The 25,513-nt window shown below is 44.6% G+C and overlaps 1 protein-coding gene across 1 annotated transcript in view; it reads right to left on the bottom strand.

Annotated features, from left to right (window-relative positions):
• Positions 1 to 431: 431 nt before the first annotated feature.
• LOC115312223 overlaps positions 432 to 25,513 on the bottom strand; it is a 29,631-nt gene continuing 4,549 nt past the window's right edge. The window contains exons 3-7 of the mRNA XM_029971121.4: positions 11,069 to 11,143; positions 10,008 to 10,317; positions 4,626 to 4,717; positions 1,039 to 1,225; positions 432 to 625 (exon numbers count right to left, since the gene is read on the bottom strand). Coding sequence (XP_029826981.2) covers positions 516 to 625; positions 1,039 to 1,225; positions 4,626 to 4,717; positions 10,008 to 10,317; positions 11,069 to 11,143 — 774 coding nt within the window. The 3' untranslated portion in view covers positions 432 to 515. The remainder of the gene's footprint in view (positions 626 to 1,038; positions 1,226 to 4,625; positions 4,718 to 10,007; positions 10,318 to 11,068; positions 11,144 to 25,513) is intronic.

Raw genomic sequence — 25,513 nt, 5'->3', positions numbered from 1 at the left:
TGTGTTTCAAATGAAGAGCAATGATAATATTAACATATTTAAATTGTGTTTTAAATGTAATAGCGGTGATAACTAAAATATATTTTTATTGTGTTTTAGATGTAATAGCAGTAACACATGAAATAAATTGTAATTATATTCGAAATGTGTTAACAATAATATTTAGAATGCATTCTAAATATCTTTCAAGTGTATCTCGAGCACAAGCGTAAAATATATTTCGAATGTGTTACTAGAGAGCATTAATAATGCACTTTAATAGTAAAAAATGAATTTCATTGATGTTCTTTGAAGCTAGTAGTTGACAAGCACTATTTGCTTTTCACTTACCAGCTTCAAAATTTTTAGTCATTACCCAATTCACTAAAGCTTTAACTTTTTAACACAAACAAGGGATACCTCCGAGCGCTACAATCACAACATCACACAGATTCATAATTGCAATCTTGATTTTATTCAGTGTACTGAACAATTATACAATAACACTGCAACAGCACTGAAGGATGAATGTTTGTTCAGCCACCTCCATTCTTCTTCAGTGCTGTTGCAGCATTATTACACTTGCGTCTCAGGAAACCCCTGACGTCCGACTCTGTCAGGTTGGAAAACTTTGTCAGCACGTGGACTGAAACAAAGAAAACAAGCAAAAAATGTGAAAGATAAAAGCTTTTGTTCCTAAAATCAATGTTATCAATCACTTGAAAAATATGTTAAGTTTTCCTCTTGCCTCCACAATGAAAACATAAAAAAGGATGCGCAAATATATGACCAACAGTGCCTTCTGCTTAGAATATTATTTCATATTCTCACAATCTTATATAGAGGGTCAGTGATGGTGATGGCCAACATTTAATAATGAATGTGAGCATAAAATTAATAAAAGAAAGCATATGCTTGAACAACCCATCTTCCGAGTAGACACCCTTTTACGTTTGGGATACATCAATCCTCACAGTCGAGTTGTTCTAGAAAGTTTCATCAAGCATAACATTAATCGACAAAAGCTACAAGCCACTTGCTGGGCACAAGCACCCTTACCAATGATGTCGTCCACGGTACTTTTGTCCAGGGCTTCTTTGCCCGCCGTGGACCCCCTCAGGCAACACCGTCCCAAAGTCTCGTTGCCAAAAACCATTTCAGCAAGCTCTTGCATGTACACCGAAGGAGCCGTGCTGTTAAGCCGCACCATCCGGATGGCTGGGAACATGGTGATGCCGAACTTTAGCTGCAGTAGAAAGGAGACAAACAAAAACAAGTCATACGAATACACTTCAAAATTCTCAATAAAAATGGTCTTAATCCTATATTGCAAGTCAGCAACAAGCCTAAATGTCAAATCCATATGGTTATCAGAACAGCACTAAAAGCTATGCCATGTAATCCGCACGTCACAAAGCAAGCAGACACCAGGGCCCGTTTGCTCGAAGCACTAACTGCGGCTAAAGTTAGCCACAGTACCTAGGAGAGGGATTTTGAAATCACGTGACTGGCTCCGTAGGGATGCGGGGAAACATGGCGGTGCCCCGATCAGTGAGCGCCGCTCGCTTTAAAACTAATACATCATTGTAGCTGCAATATCGGGCGCGTTAGTCAGCAACGAATGGTGCAGGAGGCTTTCGCTGTGCCTTACCTCATTTAAATCGCAAAGCATGAGCAATCACCTCGCCACATTTTTTAGATACTCTTTCGATTCTGGCCATTCCTAAGCCCAAATGAACGCGATAATTGTCGGCATGGCAACGTGTTTGGAAAGTGGATTGCCTTGACTCAATCGGCCCGGTATTCATAGCACACAAAAGCAGACAGCGTCTCAATAGACCTTTTTCTAAATTTCCCAAGCACCGAGGTGTATGCTACAAGTGTACTTACACGCGTTGCACGTGCTGGCGTCTGCAGTAATAATTGGTCTAAAGCAAAAAGTCTAAAACAAATTTTGCCTTGCACGCGCGTTCGTCAAAGCCTTACGATTATTTACTTCGAATCTTTTATAAGAGGAAAGTCCAGCGGACGCGGACCGTGGAATTACACTTCCAGCGTTCTCCACGATGCTTGGGTAATTTAGAAAAAGGTCTATTGGGACGCTGTCTGCTTTTGTGTGCTATCAATACCCAGCCGATTGAGTCAAGGCAATCCACTTTCCAAAGACGTTGCCGTGCCGACAATTATCACGTTCATTTTGGCTTAGGAATGGCCAGAATCGAAAGACAATCTAAAAAATGTGGCGATGTGATTGCTCATGCTATGCGATTTAAGTGAGGTAGGACAAAGCGAAAGCCTCCTGCACCATTCGTTGCTGACTAACGCGCCAGATATTGCAGCTACAACGATATATTAGTTCCAAAGCAAGCGGCGCTCACTGACCGGGGCCCCGCTATGTTTCCCCGCAGCCCCACCGAGCCAGTCATGTGATTTCAAAATCCCTGTCCTAGGTACTGTGGCTAACTTTTGCCGCGGTTAGCGCTTCGAAGAAACGAGCCCAGGACTTTATTACTTGATGCACACATCTACCCAGTACAGCAAGAGATTAATAAATCAAAATATGTAAGTCATTATTTAATAGCTCACTTGGGCTGCTGTACTAAGGTTTGCCACCCTTCCTAGGCAAAAAGACCGGCAGCATGGGAGAGGGTCGCACGTCATTAAAGGGGTAGTACAACAATTTAAATGTTGAAAAAAGTGGCAGTTGCATTTTTTTATATTGTTTATCCAAGCACAAGTGACCAAAAACGTGTCACCTTGCCCCGAAAAATTGCCATTCCGTTTCATAATCGCAAATAAAAAAAGAAAGTATTTGCCGATCTGCAGCCGCATGTGGCGGTTACGGGAACTCAAATGAGAGCATCTCTGGGGGTTACGCGGAAGTCAACAAAACCTGTCCCCCTCCGCTGCTACACTCGCCATCAGCCCCGTGGCGAACCGTCCTTTGTGTCGATCGCTCACGGCGACCTTCGACGATGCTTATCCTTTAAAAGGCGGCAATCGCGGAAGAAGCGGCTCGAGTCTCTGAAGAGAGGACCCAAGGGGAAATCACATGATCCCCCAGACTATGTCACTCAAAAGGCGATGTGGAGACTTGAGAGGCACTTTGACCTTCAATTTGTTTCATTTTTTTAAATAAAAACTAGCGCTCGCAAGAAAATATGGTTTTGTGTTCTTCAATCCACAGGTGGCACAGATTAATTTCCGCAGTCAATTGGCCAAAATCCAAAAATCGTTGCATTGCCCCTTTAAGAGTGCAGCCGACACTACCACCTTAAGGGACCAATCAAGTAGTTCCAAAGGAGCGACGTCAGGGTGCTTTTCACCCTTCTCTGCTTCAGTTACCACCAACTAATCATATGTGCAGAGTTGCTTGTGACCTCACACCTTTAGCCTGTGTACAGAGTTGTCTCATAGCCTGACTGCACTTGCAGTGAAAGGGACTTTTTCCTTTGGCATGCGATTTTCAGTTGGAAGTCCAAATGAGTCAAAATAAAGACCAATGGTCTCAACGCACTGGGTTTGTCTTTTGACATATTTAGGCTGAAGGGGAGCAGGGAACGTTTTGCACTGCTTCAACAGAAAACAAAATGCAGCAAAAGAGCCGACAATGGTGTCCATTTACGCACTAGTACAGCCAGTGTGCCACCCAAACTATACGGCGAGCAAGTTAGTCAGCTCTTCATGCACCTCATGCTCTTATTTAACCCAGACGAGCTGACGTACTGTTATTTACCCCTTGTTTCAACCAATCACGGCACATGCTTTTCTGCCTCGTCATAGCGCGTTCTGTGTGCGTCCTTTATGTTGCCCGCTGATTGGCGTTACTTTTTTGTATTTACTTCGTTACGATGGCTCCTCTTAACGTTGGTATGCGCAGAAGACACGTTTTGGTACAGTTGCATGCCGTATAGATGCTTCGACCAGTGGCATCTAGTGTCTCACATCTTTGCTGCATGGGGTACACGCATGCGTTAAGATCAGCGCCCCAGACTTCCCAAAACAGACTACCCAGAACAGACAATCGGGCCAGGCGTGCTGCATTTGCCAGGGTCATATTGTGGCATTGCTGTCATTAACGGCTCGACACAGGTGCTATGATTCTCAAACAAGCCCTCCAAGGACGAACTGTAGAGGCTAAAAACAGAGTTTATGGCAGATCCAAACCATGCTTTGACACTAGAGAAATTTAAAAAAAAAAGCGGCTACTAACTATGCTCCACTACTGAATTTTGACTGTATGAAATGATTTTTAAGAGCATAGTGAAAAAATATTAAAAAAGGGTGGAGTTCTCGATTCTCAAGGGCATAGTAAAAAAGTATTAAAAAAGGGTGGAGTTCTCAACAGGCTGGAAAGCATCTGAGACCACCTGCTTTGGGTTGTCATCCCAATTCATTGTAAAGTCAAGAAAGAAAAATGAGATGACGCAATAATTCGAAAGTGCCAAATCGTGCAGAGTGAACATGTATTTTTTCATAAAGATGCCTTCTTCCAATACATTGTTTCAGTTATCAATCTATCACCTATCCCATTTCACCAGTACAAAATATCTGCTATAGTACATTGCATAATGTGCCCCCAATATGTGCTGATTTTTCTAAAACTCTCTACTTGCATTAGGATAAATATGGTCATCTAGACTTACAGAAGCACCACCAGCCTCAGCTGCCCCAGCATTCACCACTGCAGGACCAGCTGCCATTCTTGACTTCATGTCCTCAAAGAGGCCTGGCATTCCTGCAAAACAAAAGGATAGTGTGATATTGAGGGTTCCCAATTGATACCGGAAATGCTTTTCAGCACTGGGGCAATGATGCAGTGGAGAAGCTTACCGACCTTGAAAACTCTAATAAGCATACTAGAAAATGTCTTGAACACCCATCATTGACATGAAGTTGAACGCGGTACCGTCGACCGCACAATAGGGTCTATTCACCTGTAGCTCGCGAGTGGTGCGCCCTGGGTATGCCAACATCTTTGTGTCTGTGACAGCTGCCTGCTGTTCTCGTACCGTCTGCATTAGGCAGTGACTGCTGGTAGTTTATGCGGCTGTGCAGTTTCCAGCAAATATGGTGTTATATGCTATCCTTGGCTCCCACACTAACAAGCGGTGCGGAGGCGGCAGAAAGACTAGCAACATTGGGGACTCCCAGCGCTCCAAGAGCCAGAGCGTGCGAGCCTAGGGATGCGGCAAGACGCGATAGCTGTACTCGAGGACACAACGCAAACAACTCTCGATGATCAGCTGAAAGGACCTTGACACCGCTCGACAAAACTTAGTCTAGGTAAGTGCGGGCGCATTTTGCCTTTACCCAACATTAGTTTTACTTGGCATGTCGCATCTGCAAGCTACGCCTGCTTGAAGCCGAAGTTCAATGACACTTTCCAAGGGACGCGAGCACAAGTGTTTCTACATCTGTAGCAGTGGCAAAATGGCATTGACAGGAATTTACATTCATAGGCAGATACTTTTTGCTTCCATCAACATGGAAGCCCTTGGCATTTATGAGCCCCTTGGCTCTGTGGAAATGTCAACAGCCTATTGGCCACAACTCGTATTGTGCTTGTCAAAAGCGCGTGAGTGCATGAAATGCTCAATGGGTTTCCAATCGAGGGGTTACAGTCATCAAAATGGCTTGCACAACCACCTGCACGGCGCAGCAAGCTGCTTAAGGGGGCTCGGAACAGAAAACATGTAACGGTTGTTGACACCTCCATGGAAGCAAACACTTACAAATGGAGACCAGCCTTGTGTGAGGCAAAAGGCTGCGTGGCAGTGTGGGCCCACAAACAAAAAATTGTGTCAATGCCATTCTGTTGCAATTACAGCAGTAGAAAAACATGCATTTGTGCCTTTTGGGAAATGTCACTGAACTCCTTCGGTTGCGAGTGGTGACTCGCGACACGTGAAGTCAAAATTATGCATGGTAACGACAAAATGTTCCTGCACCTACCTGAGATAAAGTATTGTGAGCATACCAAGTACCTGTTGAGATCGGCGGCGAGAACTTTCTCGGCGATTAGCAAGAGCGATTCGCCTTGACTCAAAGCAGCAAGCAACCGCGTCTTGTTGCATTCTTGGGAGTGCACACTCCGGATCTCAAAAAACAAAGAGTCCCCGACATTGCTATTCTCTTTCTGTCCTTTGTGGTGCAGCAAACGCATGATACCACATTTGCTAGAAACCGCACAGCCGCTGAACTGCCAGTAACAGCTGCGTATTGCGACCAGTATGCCAGCGGCGATACGACTGGCACGGACACAGATGGCAGCGTACCCAGTGTGCCCCACTTGCAAGCCGCAGGTGAATAGACCCTATACTATCAGCACCATGATGCGGTGGCTGTGACTGCTTGCACACCTCGTCGCATTCTTCGCTGACATTAAGCTCTTATGCTGAACGCTGTTCTCAGCTCTACTTCTACCTTCCACAGAAAGCGTGAAAGTGGATTTCCATTTCAGCACCGCTTTCTGTCAGCACAATGCCATGTCATTGACGGAAAATGCTTTGCAGTTTGCATGTGAAATAATGTCAACAGTGCTTAGCATGATTATCAGTGAGTCAAATGCTTTCTGAATTCATCAATAAACACCAATAGTAATAAATTGTGAAAATGGGAAAAACCCAAGCAATCAATGAATGTTAATAACAGTAATAACTGTAAAATGGACAGTGATTAAGCAATGAATGTTTCTACAAAAGAAAAAATTTTGGGCACCTTATGACAAATGCCGCCTCGAGTTTTCAGAGGTGAGTGTGTCCGGATGAATTGAAAGAAATGCTTTTGTATTTTTTTTTAAGTTTTTTTTTTTATAAAGTAACCACAGTGCCCCACGATAACGTCTGAAAGGCTCCTCCCCCATCCTCGCACTTTCTGCAGGGAGTAGTAACAGAGCTGAGAACAGCGTTCAATCCAAGCACCTACCCTTGGCAAAGCACATGAAAAGGCGTGCAAGCCGCCACGGCCAGCCTTTCATGGCATTCATAGTATGGGGCGGTCAACGATTCCGCGTTCACTGCCATCTTAATGATAGCCATCCAACTGATGATGACTGGATGGCGGAGATCTGCTAAAGTGAGCTCCAAAACCGGGAAAAAGCTCAACTTACGAATAGGGACTATGAGAACACATTGGGGCCTCGGAGAAGCCCCGAAGGTGTTTGGGTGAACCCAGTTAGAGACCCTGTGCATTAGGTAAATCAACTATGTTACCACTGCATTGTGTACATACTTATAGAAAGTACAAGGTGGAGACATTTGAGATTTCAAAATATGGCATAGCATATGTAAATTGTTCCTTGCACATACAAAATTTTACTTGCACATGGCGACTGTTGGCACCAGACTCGGCATGTATCTGATGTTCCGGTCACAATTTCAATACACTGACTGAATAAATAATCACGGAAATACCTTATTTGGTGTCTGTATACATATACATTCATTTTGTGCCAAATGGTACTATGTCAATAATTTATTTGCATGCAGTAACTTCGGTACTACATGGACTGTTTCTCAGTGTTGCCTTTTTACAAAACCTGCTGCTGTTGTCAGGCAGGATTATGACTGATGTGATGAGACAAAGGAGGCTCATGATTCACATCTGCCTTTGCACGCAGGTGTGGCAGACATACTATCCGCCAGCTATTCTGAGCTCTATTAATGTTAGGAGCACAGCATGGATGTGCTCTGTGCATTACCAATTCCAGAATGGCAGCCTACAACTGGCACCAGATAGTGAGGACACTTATTCTGGCTGAGTGGAATCTGTGCTGAGCTGAAATTTGGGTTTCACATAAGACAGGGGTGCTAGGCGGGACGCTAGAAACCCCAAAACATCACGCATACAGCGAGTGTGTAACGTTGCATTTTTTGCTTCATATCCTCTCCACTTGGCCTGCTCACCAGGCGTGCTGCCGGGGTTTGGTGCTATTCCCAGGCAAAGAGACAAAAGGAGGAGAGGAAGTGGGGCACCTCCCCTTGCCCTAGACTGTCCTGGGAGGGTTGCGACGTCAAGCACCGGTGCCCTACTTTTCCAAGAATACAGCCATTAATCTGGATATCGCTGCATGGGGGATGCTTTGGGGTTTATAGCGCATGTCAGATGCTTCTGCCACCTGGTTTTGTGAATGAAAAATTTTAGTTCAGCATATCTGCAATTTATTCTGCGATTACTAATAGACCTTTCGTTAAATCACCCTACCATCAAAACGCTTGCAGGGGTTTGTAATTACACACGCTGTGCGTGCTGCTGCAGTGGTATAATTTTAAAGCAAATATCTAGTAACAAAAGGAAAGGTGGATTTGTCACCATGTTATTTCACGATTTATGACACATATCAAGAGAGGATGCGCAGCACATGTAAATGCACTGCGTCCCTTGGTCCTGGTTAAATACCAAAAGGTCTATTCATAAAGATAGAAACTAATACATGTTCCATATATTCTCTATGTCTATGTTCATTTTGAGCAGCGATCAGAGTCAGTTAACCCCTGCATGCCCCCTTTAAACATCAAATAGCCTAGCGCACTTATATTTTACGAGTTTTTCACTAATTCGGTCTCTTTAAAGGGACAATAAAGGCGATTCAGAAGTTTTATTTGACGATCGAAATAAATTCCAGGCATATCCCAAACAACGTTGCCCGAATTTAGCCAGAACCGACACTTACGTACTGCACAAATCAATTAAATAGTCGCGCTAATAATTGGCCCCGGGGAGATGGCAGCGACACCCCGTAACGCGGGAAGTCGCTGAGGAAGAAGCAGGTATCGCATGACGTCACCCAGGACTTAAAACACGGCATCATGGGGGACATGTCACGCAATTGGTCAAAGTGAGATACATGCTTTCGGTTTTGTTTTCCATCGCAAGTTCTATAGAAAGAATATGTGTTTTGGAATTCGATAACTATCAAAAGTATAATTCGGGCCGGAAATGTTTACTAAACATAGAATAAATGAGTATAACTGGTTCCGTCGCAGAAGCAGGAGCTAACTCAATTAATCAGTGATGCCTAGGCCCACCCGAAAACAATGGCAATGGCACCCGGAAGGAAGCAAACAGTCTATGCCGGGCGGGTGGTAAAATGTACAGGTCGGCGGCGTAGGGCAGAATCCTGAATGTGTACGCAGCCTTAGGGGCAAGTAGGAGCACTGCAAGTAAGCATGAAGATGGCACCTTTCTCTTCTTTTTGATCCTTTAGTGAGATCTTTTAGCAGTGCAGGAAGTTCGTTGAGCGGTGGAAAGCATTCTGCCAGATTCAGTTAGGCCTAGTGAACTGTAGAAAAACTGCTGATTAAATTTACCGCCTGTTCAACAAGGTTGCTCCCTCAGCTTAATACACTAAAAATAAAGCAGATGGTGTCATTTCACTGTGTCCTTTACATTTTTTACTGCGCAACGCAGTTTCTCCAGGAAACGCATCTCGAGTCGACGACTGAGAGGTCGGCTGCTCCCCCGTAAACAGCGTCAGTCTCGCGTCGTTAGGATCACGGTAATCCTTCTCTCTTTACGTCAGTGCCAAATCGCTAATCGCTCGAGGGCTCGTTTGCGAGTGGGGAATCGACGGCCAATAACAGCGAACGGGCTACGCAGAACGCCATGCTCACCGCAGCAACCACACTCAACCTCTATTAAATGCTACCGAGACTGACTATTCAAAGTTAACGTCAATGCTGTCGTCACTTCCCTTTCCGGAGGTTTCACATAGATAGATCCATGCAGAAATGCACAGAGTTAGTTTCGGTTTCTTTATTTTATTCATAAACACAAAAATAGACGTTCTAAACGTTTATAAAAAACTGGGCAGTGTGCTAGGATCTAAAAGGTCAAAAGACACATTTTGTGGAAAAAGTTTGAAATTGCCTTCATTGTCCCTTTAAAGGACCCTCATGTCTGTAAAGAAACACGGAGCTTAAAACAGGCTAGGGGAAGGCATTGTGCCTTGCAGTGGCTGCCCCATGAATTGAGGATGGAGGGGGCCAACTTTTAGGCTACCATGCTACACTTATACTCATTCATACCTTCAAGCACAGAGTAGAGAGAATTGACGGCAATGAGCGCTTTCCTCTCTGCCGCCAGCACCTTGCTCTCTGCTGCTTCTGCTCGGGCTTCAAACAGCTTGCACTTCTCCTCGGCGTAGGCTGCCCTGGCCTCGGCCTCGGCTATCTTGGCCTTGGCCTCGGTCAGCTTGGCCTCAGCATCAGCTAGCTTGGCCTTGGTGTCCACTAGCTCTGCCTCGGCCTGAGCTTGGGTCGTCCTGCTCTCAGCTTGAGGATGTCTCAGCTCAGCAGCAGCGAAGCAAGGGCCCTGATCATCCATTCTGGGGTTCACCTGAAGCAGAAATCATTCTTGGATGTTTAAAACACCTAAAACTCTTCCACAATTTTTTTAAAGTAGTTTCGTGGACAAAAATCCTCAGTATGTGCAAGCGGCGGCTGAAACTTATTGCTGCACCATCTGTCAGTGGCTCGCCTGATTTTGAGACCACACCTGTATGCTATTGTGCTTGTAGGCATGTGTTCATGCACTCTTCTGTGACTCAGTTAATTCCTCAGAATACAGCGCAATGTGCCGCCTCAGCGGCGGCATTCGTGAGCATCTGAAAGAGATGCCACGAAAGGAGACAGCATTTGCGGTTTTGCAGCACATACTGCTGGTCAATAAGAAGTCTGGTTTCCGAATGCGGTGATTAAATGTTTTTCTTCATATCAGTTATTAAGGCACACTTTCTGACGTAGCAACAAGACGTGCCAATTTGAGTGAGCAGTATATCAGAACTACAGTCACGGCACCTCGTGTTACATCCTGAAGTAAACACCGCGTCAGAAAAGCGCCCAAGTGCTCTTCTGTGGTCTAAACCAGGCAACCAACCAGCAGATAGCTGCAGTCATGCTTTTCAGTCGCCGCTCTCGCGTCCTTGAAATTTTTGTCTGCGATAGTACACTGTCTCAGATTTATACAGATGCCTTCAAGAATACCCCTTTTTGACCAGTCAGAACCTTAGCAAGCAAGACTTTAGTAGCCTCAGGCCTGCACGGTCAGCTGAAAACTGGATCACATATCAGCAAAACTGGTGAATTACCTGTTGAAGGATCTCTAACCTTATCCGCTCCATAATACGGTCCTCAAAGGCCGCCGACTTGGCTTTTCCTGGCTTCTGAAATGCAAAAAAGTAATACCATAAAAGCTTTATTTTTGTTTAAAAAAAACGATTTAACAAAGAAATTGATTTCCCACGGATACTCACAGGGTTCACTTCAATTTTTTTAGGAACTCAGAATAATAAAAACTTTAATTGCCAGACCCATTCAATGAAGCATTCCAGAAAAAAAGTAGTTGAAAGATCAGCTAGCGAAGACTACTGTGTGTGAAATATCTCAGTTTATTGTTAACACATCCTGGTTTGGGTTTTTGCGGAACTGCACAGGACTGACTCATCATTCTGGGCCTTGAATCAATTATGCTAGATGGCACTAGAGCAGAAATTGTTTTAAGCTGCATATCCCTGTTGGAAAATCTCGATGATGGAAAGATGACGGAAAAGGCTCATACAAGCGTAACCGTAATATGGGACATCCTATACAAGCGAAAAAGGCGGCTCCAGTATAGTGGAATAAGGCGGAATGATACAGGTGGGCGGAACCATACAAGCGTGTCGTATTATGGGACATCCTATACCAGCGTAGCGGATATAGGCGGAACCATGTAGGCGGACGGAACCATACATGCATAACGTAATATGGGACATCCTATACCAGCGAAAAGGCGATACCAGCATGGTGGAGCCATATGGCTCCAGCGTGTTGGTTTCGCCTTTTCACTGTTGTACAGGGCGATTTAGTTTTAAGCTTTACATATATGTTTAGAAAGGTCGTGAAAGCTATATTAATGCGGTTTGTGCAGGCGAGTTATACGGCCAGGCGTACGTAGTATAGGGACCTAGTCGTAACGATCAGTCAGATAATTAAATACAATTTGTTAATCAACTTTTTAATTAGTGAAAATGAAAATATGGTTTCAATTAGAAACTTGCTGAGTCATTGAAAACCACAAAACCAAGTTTTTTTTAGAAGGATATAATTCAGGGGTAGCGTTTTATGCATTCTGTAAAAAGCTTTATTTGGACGAGTTTCTAGGTTTCAGTTTCTTATCAGAGCTCATCTCTGCGCCCACGGTCCTGTTCCCCAGGGGCATAGACACGCAACACACATGCGCCTTGCTTCCCTTCATCCTACAAGGGAGGCGAGGGGGCGGCTTCGCACTGCGGTCACCGGGCAGCTGGACCGCAGGTGCAAAGATGCGCTCTGGTAAGAAACCGAAGTCTGGAAATGCGTCCAAATTGACCATTTTTTTATAACGCCATAAAATGCTACTCGTCTTATATCTTTACAAAGAAAATTGATTTAGTGTGTTTTGATGATGCTTAGCAGGTTTCTAATTGGAACCATGGGTCTATTTTCACTGATTAAAATTTCACGAACATACTATACTTAGAGAGAGGCTGAAGCAGTTTTGTATTTGAGAAAACACTTTTAAATCTTCTTCATTCGACCTCCAGAATCTCAAATATCAAAATTATTTGCTAATTTAATTAATCAAGGCTGCATAGTCATTTTTAAAGCGCTGTGAAAGCACCTCCCTAGAGAGCGACGTCACAACAGCAGCTTTCAAAATCTTTGTTCACGCATCTTCACCGCCTATCAAAGCTATGCACGCACATGCTATTTTTTAAAAGGGCAGAAAAATGTGTCACGACTGGTGCCAGTGCCGAAGAATATACCTAGAAAACTTGCGATTGGACGCGCGGCCCTTAAGCGACACACGCTTGGCGGCCGAAAGGTCTTCTTACGATGTCACTGTTGGTGGGATGTTTTTTGTGTTTTCTCACGTTTAGTTATATCTTTGAGGAAAACGAACGGGATATTCAGATTCGCGGGATAAAACTACGCTAGAATGAACCTCCATCTAGTTTTCTGAAAGAAGTCTGGCACATCTCTGTAATAAGCCGACGGATCATTACAAATTAGCCTTTTATACTATGCCGCCCTGGCCATATAACTCACGTGCACAGACCGCGTAAATGTAGCTTTTACGGCTTTTTTTAAAAAAATCTGTAAAACATAGAAAAAAAACTCTGTAGAATGTCCCCCAATACGATACGATTGTATGGTTCCTTCCCCGCTTGCATTGTTCAAGAAAGACTTGTGGACATCCAGCGTTAACGCTGGATGTCCACAAGTCTTTCTCATTGGAATGCTGGATGTCAGCGAGTCTCTACATCAGTGAGTGGTTTCAAACAAGCATGATGTTTGCACACCAGTAAGCTCTTATCCGAGGCTCACCAGGACCACTAAGAGCAGAGGCGAAATGTCGTGACCTGGTAAATTTGGTTGCAGGTATTTATTTTTACAAGAACTGCATGCAGCAAAGCTTAACTTTGCTTAAAAGAAGATTATTAAAAATTCAATACTGAACAATGGTGTCCCTTGAGCTGTCAGACCAAACTCCCACTCTTGCCACTCAGGAGTTCCTAACTTGTGCGTAGAGGATCAGCACAACCCAGATTTGTGCTGCGAGCGCACCTGCAATATAAAAGTTGAATAAACATGAGATGAAATATGAGACGTTTACAATTCTATGTAACGTGAAATTAGAGCACAGATCTTGAAGAGGAGGATGGGAAGGTGTGCCCCTCCTCCCCCTCCCCTCCTCCTCTTCTGCTCCCTCCCATTTAGCAGGAAACTTCCCTGAATTTAGCGGGAAAATTTCCCCACTAAATTTAGCTGGTTAAGTTTCCCACTAAATTTAGCGCAGAAATTGATGTCACATGACCTCAACACAAATGCAGTTTTTCCGCTAAAAGTAGCAGGGAAAATGACGTCGCATGACCGTGTCACGTCAGCCATAAAAAAATTCAGTTTCTCAGCTAGACTTAGCGGAAATATTAACGTCACATGACCACAACATTAATTCAATTTCCTGCCAAGTTTAGTTGGGTGGTTACGCCGACAGCGACGCCGCGAAACGCGGAAACGGGTGCTAAGAGCTGCGCTAAAAACTAAATGCATCAGGTGAAATAAAGTGAACATTAGAGATACTGTAAGAAAAAGAAGAGAATCTAAGATACCGTTCTCAGATCCTTCCTTTTGTCCGTTCTCAAATGTTTTGATTTCAAGAAATGTTTATCTCTTTATTCATACCCAGAGAAACCCTCCCAGTTTCAGCATGAATGCAATAAATCAATGCAGACTAGACCTTGTAAACTATAATCCACATGAAAATTAATGTTTGCCACATAGTCATGTATGAGTCAGTGGCTCAGATCTCTAAATACATTTGTATTGAGGAACATTCTTGAATAAAACTTCTGGGCTTCGAATTCAACAGTTTGTACTTCCATAAGGAACACTGTATGGCACTGATTTTTTTTTTGTGACACATCAGAAACAGCACAGCACTGTCATCCTCGCATACCTAACAAGAATTTGTATTTTTTTTTAGCATGGCATGTGCTATTCTAATGCCCATACAGCATCCTTTAACAAAATTTCCTTTGTAGAGCTTTTTATTGGTTCTTATTTAGCTCGCACGACAGATTCGGTACCTTGAATTCTCACTCGGCATCAACAGTTTTATATATTAATGTAATAGCGAAAGACAAGATCTATGGACTTGAGTACGGCTCAGCAAGCACAGATGTTGAGAAAAGTACTGAAGAAAACTCAAATGTCAAAATAAAAATAAGCTGGAATGTGGAATTATGGACATGGACATGAATACAGTTAGCAGATTCAATATGAAGAATATGTGTTAGACGCACGCTCAAAGAAACCTGTTGCATCTATATTCATTCAAATTACTTTGCAGTACCCAGCGCTGCAGTCTCAGGTGGGAGTTCGCTGAATGAGTCTACTGAAAATGAGTGTAGACGGAAAAAGCAGTTTGATCTGCGATAATGAACATTACATAAGTGACATGTCATTATTACTGTTACAGAGCCGAATGTTCCAAACTGTCAGTCGCATCATTCTGTGAGTTCCCTCCGTACATTACAGGGTTTGGCTCTCTCGAATGCTTTGCGAGAAAAATGATGAACTGGAAATATCTAGAGTAGTTCTAGAAAAACTATTTCCAGAATCTTATCTCAGCATCGCAAAGAATACAAAAAAGTTTCTAAAGACAAGGTTAGTGCAGGAGTTGAATAAACTAAATACTTTGTTTTTCGAAACCATCTTGCCGTAGTAAACATATGAAGTTCCCCTAGGTAGAGCTAGTCATTACGGATGATTGTGCCCATTGCGTACCATAAAAATTTATTTTGCGACCTACAATATTTACAAACTCAATTAACTCTGAATAAGTGGACCACTTGGCATTAAAGATTGGCCTCACCATGACTGTCTGCCAACATCTACATAATAATTTCCATGAACCTATGTATTTCAAGAAAATATTTGGTGCAAGCTGCTTAAAACACAATAGCACTTTTTAGCAAGTGCTGATTGTTGGGCAAGTTGGTACGGTACGTTAGAAAACATGATTGTGCTTTGAAGACGGGGACATAGGAAGGACAGACACCACAGAGTGCTAACTTTCAACTGATTTAATTCAAGAACCTCGGCGTAGAAACACACTGCGTCACCGCACCACATCTCAACCAATCCGTGGCCCTGCCACGGACCGCAAGTACGCCAACTCCTTATCCGCCAAGTCAATTGACGCCACACTGACACAACACGTGCCGGAACTATTTATAGCATCAGCCTCCATAATCTCTCTAAGAGTCATATCTTTGTGCCTAGCAAGAACAGTAGACTGAGCAAATAATGGTTTGCACTCGCAGTCATGATCTGTCGTGTCACTGTCTGACTGCGGGTGCAAACCATTATTTGTTTCGTCTATTGTTCTTGAGAGGCACAAAGATAGGACTGTTAGCGAGATTATGGAGGCTGACACTATAAATAGTTCCGGCACAAGTTGTGTCAGTGTGGCGTCAATTGACTTGGCGGATAAGGATTTGGCGTACTTGCGGTCCATGGCAGGGCCACGGATTGGTTGAGATGTGGTGCGGTGACACAGTCCGTTTCTACGCTGAGGTTCTTGAATTAAATCAGTTGAAAGTTAGCGCTCTGTTGTGTCTGTCCTTCCTATGTCCCCGTCTTCCAAGCGCAATCATATTTTCTACCGCACTTTTTAACACTAATAGAAAGCCTGTAGTGCGCCACAACTTAAGCAGTTTTCACTTCATTATAAAGAGCAATTACACATATGTGAACCATGAATATAGGCCTGCACTGAATTTTTTTCTTAAGCTGAACGTGCTATGCTCTGTTTACTATATAAATCTTTGCAGAGCTGACAATGTGCAAGTTCCTGTTTTTTTTATATTTCACATGTCCCGACTGGTGAGTGTGGTAGGGACATAAGATTGATGACACCAACGAAACACAATGATTATTTTAAGAATTTGTTTGGGTATAGCACGAGCAAGGCGATCTGCGGGAAGTTATTTCTGTGACACCGTCGAACCTACATCCGCGGGCTTTAAGTTCACATGTTAATCATGTCTGCAGACTCCTTTTTGTAATTGGAATTTCATCCAACCCAAGATTTGAATATGTTTTTTTTCATTTTAGGCTTAGTAGTGCTTTTGCTGTTCTATTAATAGGTAAGAAAAATGCTTATTTCAAGTGGCATACCTAACACCTGATGGCACGAGGACTCCCCTGTCGTGACGCAGACCGAAAGTCACAGCCAGGGAGATACTGCGATGCTCTTGTTGCTGGGATTACCTCCCCCATGGTCCTGCCCAGACCACAGAAAAAGATTGAGTCCAAGCTTGTGGCCACTAGGATCTCCAGATCTTGAGGCACCCAAGTAGCTGAAAATAAAAACAAATCACAATCAAGTACTTGGCAGAGCTACATTAGAATGGCTAGCATATTCTTTCGTGATCAGCACATAGATCCTCTTATTTTAGTCATAGTCACCCCCCAGGACAAAGCTACGTAGGCGTTAAAATGATGGGTACCGAATTTAGGTGAATGATCAAATGCATTCATTTAACCCCCTTTCGCCCCAACCTGAGACTTCTGTCAAATATTCACATTCAACTGTAAAGACTACAAATAAAACTACTACTGCAATGCAAAGCCGTATAGTGGGAGAGTTTAGCCAGCGGGTGTGGCAACGAAGGCGCCGGAGAGGAGGAAAGGGAGGAGAACGCCGAAGGAGGGAGAGAGAAGGCAGCAGAGAAACAAAGAGGAGACGACCACCATTTTGACGCAAAGCTGTCTGCACGAAGCACTGTTGAGGCTACGTGTCGTCTGCTACGGGCTTATTTATTTTTTTTTGCCTAAATAAAAGTGCGTTCAAACATGGAGGAACTTCTTTCTTTAGGTTTTTAAGCCACCGAGGAATAACACTATATCATTTTATTGCCAGAGCCTGCCAAATAAAAGGAAAGAACCGAAATTTGAATATCGATCCCATGCCGGGCGAATGAATGAAAATGGCGGCCCTCCCCGCTCAGCTGGGAAAAGCCTATAGTTCACGCGCATGCGCTCACGCCTCTTGCTCTGTGCCGCGGGCTGATCAGCTCACTCAGAAGGGAGACGTTACGGCAGCGAAATCATAGACTGCCAGACTCTCCCCATATATGGCTCTGCTGCAATGGAAAGATTTTCCTACCCTCGTGCTCAGCGAGTGTCGACTGTGGATACAACTCCGGTTCATACACTCGCTGAACATGAGGGTAGAGTGTACCAGCAGAGGGCAGGTGTCTGTATACAAAGAGTTTAGTTGGCACACCAAGAGGCTAACGAATAAGAATGGGTACCACTCTGAGCAAAATGCCAAAAAAGCGTGGATCTCGGCTTGACACTAACAGCGGCACACAGTATCTATTTTAGTGACAAAGGGGTACTAAATCATTATTTTCAGCTTCCTAACTAAACTAAATATTCTTCCCGGCTTGCTTTTTAGGAAAATCTCCAAATTTACAAGAACTACTAAGACAACGTCTAAAAAAAAAAAAAGCAATGGCAAAACCAGCATTCGAATTCGCCTGCTCTCCAGTAGCACGACATCTATGGCAGGCAGACCTGCAGAATGAGCAAGCAGTTTAAGAAACTGCTTGCTCATTCATTTAAGAGTATGTCCTATGTATAATTTTTTTTTATGCTGCAAAGCAAGCGCTGGAAGGAGGTTTCACGACATTAACGAAATTTCTTGCAATCAGTTGAGAACAAATTAGAGCAGTGAACTTGTCTTTGCTTCTGGCATAACGTTTTAGTGTTGCCCATGGAAACTCACATAAATTTGAAAATAAAAAAAAAGACTAACCTTCATAAAAAAATCTAACTTTGGCAAAGAAAAGTTACCTTGGAAAAAATATGTACAATATAGTTGTACAGCGTGCATTTGTGTGCTTAACCAATTTTGAGGCAAATCGGCGACAATGAAAAGAAGACGTTTGAGTACAATTAAGGGAAAGACAGAAAGGATGCATACCTACAACAAAAACATTTAGAACGACCACGGGCAGGAAATTCTGGTGAGGCTCTCGGAGTGACTCCCTCATATGGGCCTGCGCAGACCACAGAACAAGATCGGTCAGAGCTTGCAGCCATAAGGTGCTTCATACCATGAAGTTACAGAAGCGGGTGCAATTGGAAGCAAAGTGCATTTCATTTCTCTGAAAAACGAAGAGTTTAATAGGTAGCTTGCATTCATAACGTGATACAGTCATGAGTGCACAGACTTTTCAATGCAGCGCTATATCACCAACTTGTTAACCATGCCGGGCAACACTAAAAACTGAGAGCATTATTTTAAACTATCTCAGCTTAAAGTTAACCACGACAGAAGCCTCAAGCCATCCTTGCAAATTCAGTGCACAAAGCAAGCCATGTGACCTTCTAGTTGGACGCCATGGTACGTCGAGCTTATAATCATGCGTCATGCTGTTTTTGCTGCAAAGGCTTGTAGTTTCAAAAGTGGTCCAGCTTAAAGAGACTAAAAGTATAGACGTTTATGAGTGGGGCCCTCATTTAGTCTGCAGCTACATTGCGAAATAGGACGTTCCAACCGGGATGTTTGCTGCCTGTAACCACACGACCAGCTTGTGCCCAGCGATTGTTCGAGCTGAATACATGTCCTCGACAGTGCCATTATTTGACAAGCATTTCTATGACTGTTAAACATGACTGACTTACAGAGAGACTCCACCTCAACGACTAATGACTTGGGATACCTAACTGAATACTGATATATCAACTAAATGCAAAACAATTACCTGGCAAGCATTAAATTTTTCAAGAGGCTGGGTCGACTCCGCATTAAGTTGAAGGAGTCGATGCGTAATAGGACAATACAAACAAAAATATGCCTTATAATTCCTTTTGCACCCTCAAAATGATGTGTTTTTGAAGGTAAGGTACACAATGTTCTTGATTTAGAAAGTGCCTCAGCTGTACAAATGCATATGCAATAAGGGCACTTGCCAAGCCTATTCTACTCAGCTCTGTGCAGGTTAAGCTAAGTTAGAGTATAGAAGTACATGCTCACTGACACCATCAGAAAGGCAGGGAGAAGTCTCCGTTGTTCGACCTCCAGCCCGTCTGCTACCTTCGATGACGTTTCAGCGCCTGATGAGCCTGGAGCGAGCACATCTGTCTAAAGCGGGGTGAAAAGCACAAGCATGTGCTGGAGGACGCCCAGCCATTCTCTTTTTGTCATCGGCTGTACTACATATTTTTAGTAAGACATATTTTTAAGTGAGGAAAAGTACTGCAAATATGCAGTCCACCTTAAAGATAACAACAGTTGCCATTCACCATTTTCCAAATAAGTGCTCCCACGTACCGGAACATCTACACATGTGGTGCGTGAGTAGGTTCAGGACTGAGAGGCTAGAAAACGAAGCGCTCGCAAGGCTTGTCTGGCCCTTCCAACCATGCGGGTACATTCGTTGCAAGTTCCCGATTTGTAGACAAAATGATTTAGAATGAGCAAATCTTGTCTACGCCCGAGGTAGAACATTGAATTGTGATTCCCCCATATTGTGCGAACCATCCTTCAAACTGCGGTACCACCTGCAAATAAACTATGTTGTGCTGCGGCACGCGTCCATGCTGCCTGCTTCAGAGGAAAACCACTGCTCGTGTTGAAGACGACATCCCACAGTGGACAGGCAACAATTTTTAACGAACAAAAACAAAATTGATATCATTCAATAGACACAGATAGGCTCACAAAGTGTCGGCACCATGATTGTTGTTGTTGGTTTTACTCTTGCATACAAACAAAGGTGACTTCCTCTCTCCTCCGATGGACAGTAAAACCCCCTTATCTTGGTGGCCCCTATTTCTTCTCGAATCGGTCACAGAGGACATAATCGCAGTCACTGAATTCCGCAAAATTAAAGGCCGCGAAAATTAAAGGTTCGCCAACATTAAGGGGCTTACTGTTCTTTTGAGTGTCACATGATGTTAACATTTCAAGGAGGCTGAAGGTATTGGTTTAAGAAAAAATTGACCTATGAAAAAAATGCCCTTCTCCAGGTTAGGCACGCGAGGTTCTTTTGCACCTATATATATAAGGTGGCAAGTTTATTTCGGCAGAGCTTTTGGTAAAACGGAGTCACAAAAGTAGCTATACTTGGCGTCAACTATTTTGTGCTGCATTATAAAGCCAGAGTAGATTCCACAGTGCGTGCTTCAGCAGAGCACTGTTTGTTGCGAGAGCATATGTGGTTTAGTGTTGCATCCCATTTGCATAATCTAAAGAAACTAGCGCTGACAGAGTTGGAGCACTCCAAATATTAACAGCCGACTGTAGAAGCATTGAGAGATGCACACATGCGAACTGTGCATTTCTTAAAGGTGGGTTCGAGCAAAGGTAAAAACAATATCTATACTTACGGCGGCCATACTTGCCTTTCCCAAGCACGACCACTTTTCCCTCGGTAGCACCATCCAGTAAGAAGCACCAGCAACACGCCCATGAGACGCCGCCGCCTCCTGGATTGAATGACGACCCGCCTGAGGTCTTGGAAGGAGATCCGGAACACTGCTTTAGGCCAGATGTTGTATCTGGTGGGGCAGAGACTAAAAGCAAAAATTAACAAATTTATCTGAAGTGCTACATTCCTATAGGACAGCAGTATTTTTTTTAGGCCAGTGATTCACTTTAATTAAACACAAATGGTTGGTTTATATGATGAACCATCAGCCCCTATTTTTCTTAAGTGTAACGCAGTGCCTAACGTTACGTCCGACGGAACCCGAAATAAAAATTAAAGTTACGCCCAACGTAACTGTCAAGCATTCGAGTTACGTCCGACGTAACCCAAAATAAAAATTAAAGTTACCGTATTTACTCGAAAATAGGTCGAACTCTATTTGTTGGACCCACCGAGAATAATAAAAAAAAATTCAAATATAGGTCGACTTTTTTTTATTTTTAAGAACAGGGGAAATTTTGGGCAAAAGAAAGAAACCTTTATTTACATCACTTCACAGCTTGGTAGACATCCTCGCAAATCCGCCACAATACTTCACTGACACCGTTGTAAAATGACGACAAGAAACGAAAGAAGGTGCGAAACGACGAAAGACAAACTACAAAGACGCAAACAAAGCCGCCGTGTCGCCATGAGCAACACGCGAGCCGAGCCGCCTCAAGCAACTAACAAAAGTAACATCTTTTTTTTTTTTTCTTTTTTTGTGCGCGTTTGCGAGGATGGAGGACAAAGTGCATGGCGCATCGCGTTCCTCTCCTTCCCCATTGCCCAGCAAGGGGAACGCTAGAGGTGCGATGGCGAAATCCAATGCCCCAAGAGGTGCGCGCGATTGCGGCATCGGCCACCGCTGTTGTTTTCGGTTGTTTAACAAAAGCTTTTGGAAACAAGAAGCGGCGCAGCTCTACGGCAACGCCGGCTCGGTGACTCGATAGCTTCATGCCTCCGGTACGGTCGCAAAATTTGGTCGCGAATGTAGGTCGAAATTCTTTAGTCACGATTTCCGAAAAAAAAAAAAAGAAAAGAAAAAAAAAAAGGTCGACATATATTTGAATAAACACGGTAGTCAGCTGCGCGACGAGACACACATTATGAAAGCGATTGGTGCGAGCGATCAAGGTGATGAGCGACGTTTTCTAGAAGCCCAGGAACCGAGCGGCGCAAGCAGCGAGAGTGAGAAATCTTCGTCGCTCGGCGCCGGCACTCGTAGCTTCTCGTCGTCGCTCGTCTCGTTGATCGCTATATTGCTTACATGCTGTTCAGAAAGGTGCTCTAAGTGGTTACCATTGCATTGGGACCAGCCTCGCATTCAACCGTAACCAGTCTTGACTTTTTTTTAAGCCGCCCGGGTAGAAGTTAACATCGTACATACATCGTTTTCAAGCATGGCTCCTCGTTCATTGCTCGATTTACTTTTTCGTAAATGACAAACCGCAATGAAGCACAATTATTCTAGTTCAAAATTGTCACGAACACTTGGCACGCATGCTTACACTGTAGCGCACCTAACTTAATTTAAAAGTAGAACGAAAACGGGACGAGATTCGCTTACCGCTTCACGGAAACAGAGTCCTTCGGATCCTAGGCCTAACGGCCGAAATCGGAAGTCGCCTGCGGTCCGGCGATCGGACGAGTTGAGCCGGCCGCGCTGTGCTGACCCCGGCTGACCAGGCCTGGTTGAACCATGTGAGGCGTCGTCGAGTTGAGAGCCAGAGACGCAGTAGAAACGGACCGTAAAACATGTCCCGTAAAACGCAGAAGGAGCCAGCGCCAAAACCGCTACGTCTGGCTGCGTCGCCATCTCCGCGACGACCGGAAGTGTGTAAACCGGGACTGGCCGGGAAGTTAGAAAAGGCGCGGCAGCGGAAGCCACTGGGCGGAAGCTTTACGTTTCGGTTTCGCTTTTCTCCGACATCGGCCACGGTCGCGGGCTGGTATGTTTGCGGCTGGTTGCGACGACGCGAGGGGCCACGAAAAGACGCCGAGTTGGCCGAGTACGAGTCACGGCCCACGGTACGAGCAACGGGCCATTTGCCCCTGTCGACCGGCGATGCGGTATCCGCGGCTTAGTGTCACGATCGGTTTGTTGCCGTGTACGTTGACTCAAAGCTCGAAGTTATGCAGTTCCGTCAGTTCCGTTCCGGCACCAGCCGCACCACGTTTTCCGGTGCATCGCACGTGGAGGCCTTTCGACGCATTCAGTGAACGTAAAGATCGCGCCCGCTGTCTTCGGTGCTGTGGAAGAAGTTGGGAGACGGAAGAAGCATCAAAACCAAGGCGTTTAGGACTCCAGTCCGGGCCGCCGGTCCACTCTGAACGAGAGGCGACGTGTGTGTGCACGCTTTGAGGAAGCCTCCACGTTTCGCCGCGCCAGACCTCGCCGATCGCGACCAGACCCCGAGTCCGAGAGGCTCTTGCGCAGCCAGGAACGGCAGCGAGGTAGGAGCTGCTCGTTCTGCGCAACCATGCAGTGCTCTACAGTGATCGGAGCTCTCGGTGTCATGCGTGCTTGCACCGAAGCCTTTGTGACCCCTTCGGACGCGCAAGTCGTACTTCGCAAAGGTTTGGACGGGGCCGCCCTCACCGAGCAGCTCCGCTAAATTCCGCTTACTTATGATCGCAATAAAAGCTTGCGTTTGTTCTCGGGAAAAAAATTGCGGGACCGCTCTCCGCGCCGCCGACGAGGTTGGCCGCCACCATGTTCTCAGCTGTTCACTCGCTCCCGCAGCGAGCGCCTTCCGATAATCCTCCCCGTTCCAAAATGCGATGCGATCTTCGTTTACATGGGCTGAATGAATGCGCACTCGCCATCTCGATCCACCTCTGTCTAGCGACTTTAATGCGATGCGCTTTGCGCATTATGCCGTTTACATGACCGCATATTGAATGCGGCAACTGGATTCAATGCGGCTAAGTCGCATTCATGTAAACGCGGCTTATGTTATTTTTCGACATGTATGATGTATGTAACGATACCGGTGGTAAACGATGGACGTTTTTGTTGGAAGATGGCGGTCGTCTTTCTGCATGTATGGTTTAGTTATACCGGTGGTCTTGTGGTATAGGCGTTTCGTTGGAAAGATGGCGGTCGCCTACGTCATCGGACGCAAAATCATACCAGCCATACCGAGTCATATCGGCGAGCAAACCGGCTGCCAGTATAGACAGACCCGGAGCCATAGCGGTGCCGGTATCTCCAGTTATGGAGAACGCAAAACCAAACTAGCTGCATGTATAATAACAATAAATTATGATGGTGTCATACCAGGACTGTACAAGCAGCAGGTTTGTTTCTTGTACGTTTTTCCAATAGGGATGACAGATGGCATTGATAAGGCTCACCTGTGATCCCTACACAACAGGGTTGCATTACCCTGGAAAACATTACTTTTTCTTCTTTTCCTATGCACTACCGGTGAAAGCCCCTTCACAGATTCTTACTGCATAGGAGCATAATGCTGCATGAAAACCTGACCTTGACTGATTTAACAAAATTCTCAGTTGAATGAAACGATGTAGGCTCCCCTAAACTTAGCTAGGTAGAGATTATATAGAAATTATTTAGCTGTACTCAAATTAGAAATATGGATAGACCTGCTTAAAAGTGCACAAAAGGGGTGTCTGAGATCATCTGTTCTTGGTCATAACTCAATTAGGGTGTCCAGCAAATTATTCTTTCGAAATCCCTTGACTTTTCCAGGTTTTCCCTGACAACTTCAGGTGAAATTCTGACCACTGTAGAGGCGGTTTAATATATAAGACCATTACAACACAAGGCATTAAGCAGTATGAGGATCATTTTGCATGCGCTTAATCCAACTTGCATATTCCGAAATATTCAGGTTCGTTCAGTCTGGATTAAACGAGCACTCTCTTGCCCCCGACATCGTTAGTGAAGAGGCCACTTCCAAAAACACGATGAAAACAACGCTCAACAAAGCATGTCAATAACCGAATGGCAATATGGCACCCAGATGCACACTTTCGGCTAATTTCGGCTTAAGGCTTGGATTGAAGTCTGCGGCTTTTCCATTTGTTGCTAAATATAGTAGCTCTAACTGGATCCAGCCTAGTGTTGTGTCCTCAATCCAATCCAAGGCTTGTACTGGATTTGTCGGCTGTTCTCTTTGCACCGGGTAGCACACTCTACATCGCATGAGCAGAGCCCGCGCTCCGCTCTAAGCAGAATTTATTGCCCATTTTTCTGCTCCTAAAGCGCGAAACCACCTGATCCGACGTGCAACTACCGGAATGACCTTCGGAGGCGAGGGTTTTCGTAGCACCGGAGAGCGTTGAAAACCCTCGCATTGCCTGATCGGACGTCGGATCGGACGGTTTTGTCGTACATGTGTTTCGCGTTTAAGTCCTCAAGTCTTTGCTCGGGGCACTCGATGGCGTTTCCGGCTCACTTTCTTTGACAGGGAAAATGACAATATCCCTGACTTTCCCCGGTAATTAAAATTTCCCCGACAATTCTCTGTTTTCCAGGTTGCTAAACACCCTGTG

This window comes from Ixodes scapularis, unplaced genomic scaffold (genome assembly GCF_016920785.2).
Source record: "Ixodes scapularis isolate PalLabHiFi unplaced genomic scaffold, ASM1692078v2 PGA_scaffold6__148_contigs__length_123643588, whole genome shotgun sequence".
Lineage (NCBI taxonomy): Eukaryota > Metazoa > Arthropoda > Arachnida > Ixodida > Ixodidae > Ixodes > Ixodes scapularis.
The sequence above is the reverse complement of the archived record's forward strand: the minus strand, read 5'-3'. Positions and strand labels throughout refer to the sequence as shown.